Genomic DNA, 9,201 nt, shown 5'->3' with positions numbered 1-9,201 from the left:
TTTTTAAGGTTAAGTAAAATTGACTACTAAGTCTGGAGATACTTCATAGAGTACAGTAGCCCTCCGGTACTAGGACTGGCTGTTTGGGTGAACATGGTGGACGGGTCTAGGAATTTCTCCTTAGGGGTATTATGGGCAACAGACCCAAGTTTGGTAGCATCCGGGTCCTAAGCCTTTAGCCTCAGCTCTGACTGAGACTACAACTACAAATGTATAAGCAAATAACGCATTATTTCAGTATACATACTACAAACTTATTTGTTCCGTTTACTAAATTCCTTTTTCTTTTTTTCTTTTTTAACTAAAAAGAAAATGCCTAAAAGGTAAACTTGTGATACCTCTTATTAAATTCACATGGGAAAAGAGGACATAGACCCTCATGCTAAGTAGGTGTGTGTGAACCAAACAAGTCCACTTAGAAAAGTTGATTTAGAAAAATTTATGAACACCAACTTTAGCGTTTCATGCCTCACCTCTAAGCCCAGCATTCAGGAGGCTGTGGCAGAAGACTCGCCATGAGTTCGAGGCCAGCCTGGAGCACGCAGCAGAAGGGTAACCAGGAGAGACTAATTTTTCAGGATCCCATTACGGTATATTGTGATGTCTTTACTCTGGGAGAGAGAAGCCTTTGGAGATGGCTATTATAAAATGAAATAGTGGCTTTTCCTTGTTCTAAGTTGGCTTTTTACTAAGGTACAGTGAACCAGGCAAGACCATAGTGAACAAAGTATGACAGCACAAGAGACTTTGTTTGCAATTTTTAATTAAGCAATCTGTGCAAACATTTTTTTTTTTTTTTTACTTTTTTCAAGGTTAGGAGGAAAGAAAGTGACCACACTTGAGGGCCTAGGAGAAAACCAGAAAGTACTATCCGTTTTCAATCAAATGTCAAAGCAGTGGTGTGTCTAGAAGCAGTGCCCTGCCCTCAGTATTCCTCGGGATTGCTTGATTGTAAGTCTCGCAAATAGGAATCAATTATGTTTGGAGGCACGCCTTGCAGGAGGAGCCTGCAGAAGGACAGCCCACCTAGAGAAGACAAAATGGAAAAAGGGACCGTTAAAAGCAGCTATGTAGAAGATGACGGAGAGAACGCTCCTGAAATAGTTGCCTACAAGCCTACAAACGGGGTTGGTTTTGTTATTGTTAGTTACAGGACTTGCGCAGTCCCTATTTGAAATCTCCTCCTAGTTCTAATGCATTTGGAATATAATGCACTTGGCATCTGGGGTTGGGGATCAAGTTCCTGGCAGACTCATAATAATTTACTCCTCTACTGTTGTTCAATCTTGGTTTAAATCCCACCCGTTGGAGAGTGTACTGCCCTTTGAGAGGTTTGGGGAACCCTCCATGGGTGATGGAAAGGTTTTGACTGAACGACTCTAAGTCAACAGGAAAGCCATTTCTTAACATTCTTTTTAATTAAACACAGATCATTGTGATTCAAGCTCACTGGGGGAGAAAAAAATATTTGCTTTAACTTTGGCCATTTATAAACTGTGCAAAAACTAGAACTAGTGCCTTCTGAGAGTGAGAGAAATGCCAACTAGTATTTCATACCTACCTTCTGAATTCCTGTTATACAGATATATATTTTTAAAAAACACAACCTCAGAGTGTCATTCAAGAGAGAACCCATGAAGCCCAAACTCTGCACTACCCTTTAATGAATGCTTCACTTGCTAAAAAAAATTCATGGCCAGACAAAGCAGCATGCTGTTTGAACATTCTTAAAACTTCTTTGATGCAAATTTGAGAAACTCATTCTCCTTAATAAAAACAAAACAAAACAAAACAACAACAAAAAAAACAACCAACCACATCACATATTGGTAGAAATGATGCCACGAATATACAGGTCCATTCCTTGATGCAAAGAATTCAGAATGCATGGGGATCACTCATTCATTTTCATCTACGTCAAATGCTCTGAGCCATGCTCTGCCGCATTCAGAACTTGCTGCATTTCAAGGAGAAATGGTTGAGAAGGATCAGTAGTGGATGTTAGTTTCAAGATCCAGAAATACAAATTAAAACTAGAGGTTAGCAGGTTCTGTTTCCATTGGGTTACGGAATGAAAATCATGCCATATTCCACAGGCTTGGTATGGCTTATGACATTCATAAGCTTCATATGCGAAAGCCATATGAAAGCTTACCTTGGGTGACAATATACATTCAAACATCCTTACTGTGCTACGACTAAGGGAGAGAAAGAAAGAAAAAGAGAGACGTTGTAAGCATTAATAAAGTGCTGACATCAAAGTTGAGTATATGTTGAAGGTGAAATTATGGTCACAATGGTGAGGTGATTTCATTAATCCTTAGTCGGGTGAAGGGCAAAGGAAAAAAAATAGAGTGAAGGGTGTCACTTCAAGAGGATCATTAATACATAAAAAATTAATAATATGCATCACCACTTTGCTAGAATAGGTGGCAAAGCTAATCTGACTAGTGCATATTTATGGTAAGAGATTCCAAACCGTTAGCTTAAAAAAATACCCTACAACATATATATATCGTGTTTTTCAACAAAAGAAAAACATACGCAATATTTAACAATGTTAGTGTTCATATATATATGTTGAAATTCCAAAAGGCAAAATTATCAAGTATAAATGTTAAACTAGTATATTTTATAATATTCTATTTGGAACCGATGATGTGGGACTAGCCTAAGTCAAGCCTTAAACTCTAGCTCCCGGGTGAGAGTGCTGTAACCTACAGGACTTCAGACGAAGAACTCTGATATTTTATGTTCTCCTCGGGGCTGCCATTACCTCTAAATTCAGAAAGCAGATACTGTAAATTCAGGCATAGAGCTACATTAGAGTTTAATTCCGGTTGTTTGCCTCAGGAAACTCCTAATTAGCTCTTCCAAGTGAGAGCGAGTTATACACCTTTTTATGTGTAACATTGTTTGCATAGGACCCTCAATGTTTCCTTTTTTTTTAAGTTTATAAAAATGTGAAATAATTGGGATACCATAAAGATATCCAAACTGTCCAAGAGAGGAATAGGTTAGATATTCTTCCAATGAATTTATAATGGGAAAAAAATCTTATATATGAGACTCTCCAAATGTTACACCTGCTTTTGTATCCTCCACCAACAATGTACAGAACATGCTCTCTTCAACTTAAGGTGCCCCATTGCTAAATTTCATCACGGATATAAATTCCCTATGCTGTAAAACTATATTCAACACATCTTTATCCATTTGAAAAAATGAAAACATTAGGCAAATGTCCTTGTTTCCAAAGGTTTCCTCAAATGTAGCTTTCTGACTTTACAGGGAGAGCTGGTCTGGTACTTAATTTAAGTCTTCTGATAAAAGATACAGGTTTTACATTAATTAATAATATTCTTGGATAATTTGCCTTCCTCGTTCATGGCATAAACACTGTATGCCATGAGCTTCTAAGAAATAACAGTTAAAAGCAACCAAGAAAAATCAAGCTTTACATGCAAAGTGCGTTTTCATGTAAGAGGAATGGAACGGAAAATGAAAGTATCCAGTGGGGGATAAACTTTTTGAACCTGTTGCTGCCCCTCCAGGGAGACTGGCTGTCCAGGGGTATTTACTCCTTGATATATCACTGCAGAATTAGAATATTTGTACCGTATTTATTTATTCTCAGTTAACATTCTTACCTTTCAATACATAACTTAACTCATTTAAGTAACCCCTTGTCAGAAAACAATCCAATGACAGTCTCAGCTTTGTTTTTAGGACCAAAAGCTTATATTAAAAAGAGAGATTACAGTTGATAACTTATCATGATTTTTTTTTTACAAAAGAATACATTGTTCTCATTATTAAATCCAGTCTTTACTCTGTTTACTATAAAATTACTCAGAGCAGTATAACATTTGCATGCAAAATATCACTTGTTTGCATAGAAGGCTCCAAATACTGAATTTCTTAGGAGATTATCATTTTGTGCCCTTAACATTTCGTTATTTTTCAAGGCATGAATTTTTGACATTTTTTTTATTTTTTTGCTTCTGGATGCTAGAAATTTATCAATGATACCTTGATAATAGCAATAATACCTTGATGTAAAACTAGAAGTTTAGGAACTAAGAATACTTATGAATGTGGCCTAAGTCATCACTTAATGCTAAGAAAGCAGCTAAGCATAGTGGTTACATTCGTAAGGTCTTTCTCAGTAGTAGGTGAGCTGTGGAATTTTTTATGAATATCATAGGCCCTGTGTTTATGGCACAGAAATATCTCTCATCACTCAATTCTGAGTTATCGTATACCCAAGGATATAAACATAAGAGGAAGAAACATTATAAGAACATGTCATTGTCCAAAAAGTTTCCTATATTCTAGGCCAAAGTGAGGAGGAAAAATTTATTTAAAATATACCTTATATATTTATCGTGATAATAAGATGAGTATTTACAAAGCCATCTTTTTAAGTTTTAAATTCTAATTGTTTCATCATAAACAAGGAAAATAAAATATTTTGGTCATCAGAGGAGAGAAACAAAGAATGAGAGAAAAGCATTGTAATCATGTTGTCTGACATCTTGTGGTATCCCAAAGTGGATTTGTTTGTTAAGGAAAACTTTAGGATAGACTGTTGTCCATTAATAAGAAATGTGATTAAGATGATGATTTATGATAACATTTTTCTCCTATATAAATCCTTATGTGGTTCTTTTGGGCTTGTATTAGTTGTGACATTTCTTAAATGGAATATAAACTTGTAAAAATTCTTTAGTATATGAATGTATATATGTATATCTATGTATATATGTATATATCTATATCTATATCTATATCTATATCTATATCTATATCTATATATATATGTAGTTTCACAGATTACTACAAACGGTGTGACTTCCTTAACTGTGGTTTCACTGGATAAACCCTTAACTAGGCTTCCATTTGCAGATGCACTGTGTCACTGAAGCAATACTGTTCTTATTTTATTCATTCTCACAATGTTGTCTACCTACATTCACTGAAAATAATATTCCTTTAATTAACAAGAATTTTAAAAAACTACTAAAGCAAGTTAACCCAGACAGTCAGGTATCTTAACAAGCATGAATGCAGAGGTGTCCTGTCTGTCCCCACCAATTCAGCCCATCACCTTATATTGTATGGATTTTGCATTCCGAGGTTCTTTAAGCCATATCCTATATCTTAAGCCTACAGATAAGCTCTTAGCTGGCATACCTTTCACCTCCAGTTTGCATTCGATCTCCACCGTCCCAAGGTCATTGACGGCTTTGCAGCAGTATGTACCTCCATCATAAGGACTAGGCTTGCGGATCTCCAGGGTACAGACTCCTTGGTTGCTGAACATTCTGTATCTTGGGTCATCCACAATAGCCACTTTGTTTTTCATCCAGGTGATTTTGGGCTGAAGTTCAGATTGAAGAAAGTCAAGTCAAAGCCTACGATGTATGGACCATATTAGGAGACCCCAGCGGTGGGATTTAAAAGCATGGGTTGGAAAGAAAGGGCATCTAAGAAGGGCAGCTGCTTCAGTCCTGTTTGTCTCAAATCCAATTCTATTTCACTAGCAAGAGACTAAATGGGCGGCTCTAAAGAAGCAAGCTGGGATTGTTCAGAGGACAGCTTGGGGCGCTCTTCCCAGATGGATTAAGTTCTGGATTTATCAGTTGTTTCCAGATGTTAAAACTTGATCTACAGGTTTGTGCTGCGAGTTCATAATAGTGTGTTGCAGGGTAGTTTTTCAGACAATATCCAAAAGACAACATGATCTTCAGATTGTCTCTAATTCTTCATAAGTTGTATGAGCCCCCCACCCCCCACCATTTCCCCTCCCCTCTGACATCTGTCCACATCTCATCATCTAGGGGTACAAGATCAGTTCTGATTGAATAACACAAGATCAGCAACTTACTCATCACCCAGGGTGGTGAGTCTCTGTGAGTTGAGCCTTGGTCTATATTTTAGACATCGATCTCCCCCAATTCCCTACTTACTCCTTCTCTTTGTAAACATACCCACCCTAGACACGATCCCTCAGGGACACGATCACTCAGACGCTCTGCATTTCTTACTTTGTCGCTCTCAGACCCCAGAGTGAGAGCATTTTTTCTTTTATCCATTCCTCTCCCTCCTTCCACCTCTCAGATGGGAACATTCCTGGAAGCTCTGGGGCCTTGGCTTTTTACTACCTCCCACCTCCCAGTGTTATTCCTGAAGGGTGGCATGCAGCATCTCCATGCCACCCTTCTGAGACTCCCCAACTAACAGCAGCAGACTGAGCCTTCCTCCTAAACTGGGGGTTAACATTTCCTTATTGCCAAGTGGAGGGACCCACACCACATCTGTTTACACATTAATTAAGTACCTTCCTCCCATGCTCCTTCTGGCTTCTCCCTTGAACATCCCCCATTCTGCCCAAGATAACAGGCCACTGTTACTAAGTTTCATTCTATCAGAGCTTTCAAAATTTGAGATTACTTTCCCTGGGTGCCACCCAGGGATACAGACGACTATGAACAACTTCTCCTAACTGTTAATTTTAAACACCAACAAGATGAAACCTGAAAACATTTCTGAGTATCCTCAATTGGTTTTGATGCCCCCATTATAGCAGAGCCCAGTTTAGATTCTTCCCTGAATTATCCCGTGACTGTTAAGTATGTTCTAGAGCTCTTGGTGAAAGCCAAACCCCAGCACACACTCTCTATTATGAACCCATAGCACAAACCTGTAGATCAAGTTTTAAAATCTGGTAGCAACTGATAGATCAAGGATGTGTATGTTCAAGGCACACAGTGTGCACACCACCACCACCTCCTTTTTCCCAGGTGAAACCACACCCCATGTGTTCCTTCATCAGCTATCCACTAGATAATAAAGACATATACCATGTCCGTTACTGCTACATTTCAATATAATAATTATTTATCCAGAAATTCCATCTTTCTTTACTCCCCAACCCTAGAAAGACTCGAATAGGAGTTAGGAGGCCTGTTTATCTTTTCACTTACCCATATAACGTGGCAAATATAAAAGAGAGGCTTTGGAATCAATTTAAGTAATTCAGTGTCCCTTAGGAATTAAGTAATTCATGGTACCTTGGGATTTCCTCGGACGCTGCAGTTCAGGGTGGCATTATAACCAGCAATGGCATAGGTGTTGACCAAAGGTTGAGTAAACATGGGGGCCTCTGTGAAATTGAAGTCTTCATACACTGGATTTTTATAGATCTTACCTTAAAAATGAGTATTAAAAGATGTTTAAAAAAGGAAGTTGGCTTGAGAGTGTGTTATTTTTAGCATCCTTTACTTATGAGTAAAACTTTCTTCTCAGAAAAGCACAAGCATATGCCACATGTCATTTATTCTGATGGGGACACACACAGAGCAGGCCACACCTGAAGCAGAAGCTAAAGTAGTTACAAGACACTAAACCTAGTACTGAATGGGTGTAGTTTATCTTTCTGAATTTCTTGATTAAAGATATGTCCTAATGTGGAAATTATAGAGAAGGGCTTTGTTGGGGGTTTGGTCTGGTGCTGTGTACACACATGCTGAATTCTGAACCCCAAAATTCAGTTGCCCTCAGACGAATGTATCCTCACGTACACCAGATTTGTAGTGTAAACCTTGTTCCCCAATTTAAAGCTATTGGTTAATAAAAGGCTGGAGTCTGTCTGTGATTGGGCAGTAGAAAGAGAAAGGTGGGACCTGAGAATCAAGTGGAGGGCGGTGGTGTTTCAAGTGAGACCATGGAGGAAGAGGTGAGAGAAGAGAGAGAGAGAGAGAGGAGGAGAAAGGAGACAGGGAGAGGAGGATTCGGCCATGAGAGGAGATGGACCAGGGCATGTGGCTGGGGAAGTGCCGTCAGGGCAAACTGGTGGAGCAGAAATAACCCGGGTAAGTCTCAGTAAGTCTCAGGGGACTTGACTGATGACCGGGGTGTAAGTTAGAATAGCTCACAACCTGCCCAATCTAGGATTACCGCTAAGTAAAATACCAAAATTTTGTGTCTTTTATACAAACTAGCTAATAATTCATTTACAGGACTTGAGAGCGATTGCAGAAATTATAGAATTCAACTCCTCCTGGCCCTTTTAGAGCAGAACTCATGTAAATGCTACATTGAAGGTGTCAAAAAACAAACAGAAAACCGAGAAATGAATCATCTTTCTTATCTGTGTGACATTCACCACCTATAGACACAACAACCAGAACCTGGAGTGAATTAAATTTCTAAGCTCTGTGATAATAATGTAATTCCCCTAGAAAACACTTTACCTGCAGAACTGAAGTTTTACTTGGGTAGTATTGCCCTGATTTCCCAGCATGCTCACCCTCACTCCCTTTCTTCCTATCTTCTCTTTAACTCTCTTCCTGTGAGTCCACCAAGGTTTCTGCATGTCCATCCACTCCCAACTCACCGTCCTTGGCGATCACTGCACTCTCCTTTGTCATAGTCGCATCCTCGCTAAGGCCGCACATGTTTTCAGCAAAGACCCGGAAGTAATACTCATTCCCTATGACCAGTTCAGTAATGGTGGCGTTAGTTCGGTGGTAATGTTCAATGACGGTGAACCATTCCTGAAGGGAAAAAAACGATTACAATTGGATGAAAATCACCTATGGATTGGAACAAAAAGAATGTGTCATTGATTTAAAAAAAGCACTAATTTTTATATAGAAAGCAATGACAATCTACATTTATTACTACATTACTTATCTACAGTTGTTTGCAATTTAGTCTTCATCTATGCATTAGATTCATATCTACTATTTTTATAGTTTTCCTAAGTCCATAATTTCTGTCATCTACTTATCTATGCATTAGATTTATATCACCTACTATTTTTATATTTTTCATAAGCCCATAATTTCTGTCATCTACTTATCCACTCATTGATTTATCAATCTTTTGTGGGACAAAATATAATTATAGAATTTAAGTGATAATTTACTGTTATGAGTATTAAAGGAAGCTAAATAACTAGAGAAAAATTAATAGTATCCAATACATTTGTTTATTAATCTAGGTCATTTTAGCTATCACCTCTACCCTGCCTATTTCTCTTTCTGTATTATTTGTGCCATTTTGGTTATTCTTTATGACTTTAGCCTGGATGTTTTTTCTCATAATCCTTAAATTCACACACACACACACACACACACACACACACACACACACACACACACACGCACGCATGCACACACACACACACACACA

At 38.2% G+C, this 9,201-nt stretch overlaps 1 protein-coding gene across 2 annotated transcripts in view; it reads right to left on the bottom strand.

Annotated features, from left to right (window-relative positions):
• Positions 1–730: 730 nt before the first annotated feature.
• Positions 731–9,201, bottom strand: part of Mybpc1 (myosin binding protein C, slow type) — an 85,919-nt gene continuing 77,448 nt past the window's right edge. The window contains exons 27-31 of one of the 2 annotated variants that reach the window (XM_029542389.1): positions 8,402–8,561; positions 7,077–7,213; positions 5,197–5,383; positions 2,156–2,198; positions 731–1,026 (exon numbers count right to left, since the gene is read on the bottom strand). In XM_029542389.1, coding sequence (XP_029398249.1) covers positions 2,185–2,198; positions 5,197–5,383; positions 7,077–7,213; positions 8,402–8,561 — 498 coding nt within the window. In that variant the 3' untranslated portion in view covers positions 731–1,026; positions 2,156–2,184. The remainder of the gene's footprint in view (positions 1,027–2,155; positions 2,199–5,196; positions 5,384–7,076; positions 7,214–8,401; positions 8,562–9,201) is intronic. The other variant, XM_029542390.1, reaches the window with a different exon arrangement.

This window comes from Mus pahari, chromosome 9 (assembly GCF_900095145.1).
Source record: "Mus pahari chromosome 9, PAHARI_EIJ_v1.1, whole genome shotgun sequence".
Taxonomy (NCBI): domain Eukaryota; kingdom Metazoa; phylum Chordata; class Mammalia; order Rodentia; family Muridae; genus Mus; species Mus pahari.
Note: the sequence above shows the minus strand (reverse complement) of the source record. Positions and strands in the feature narration are given on the sequence as shown.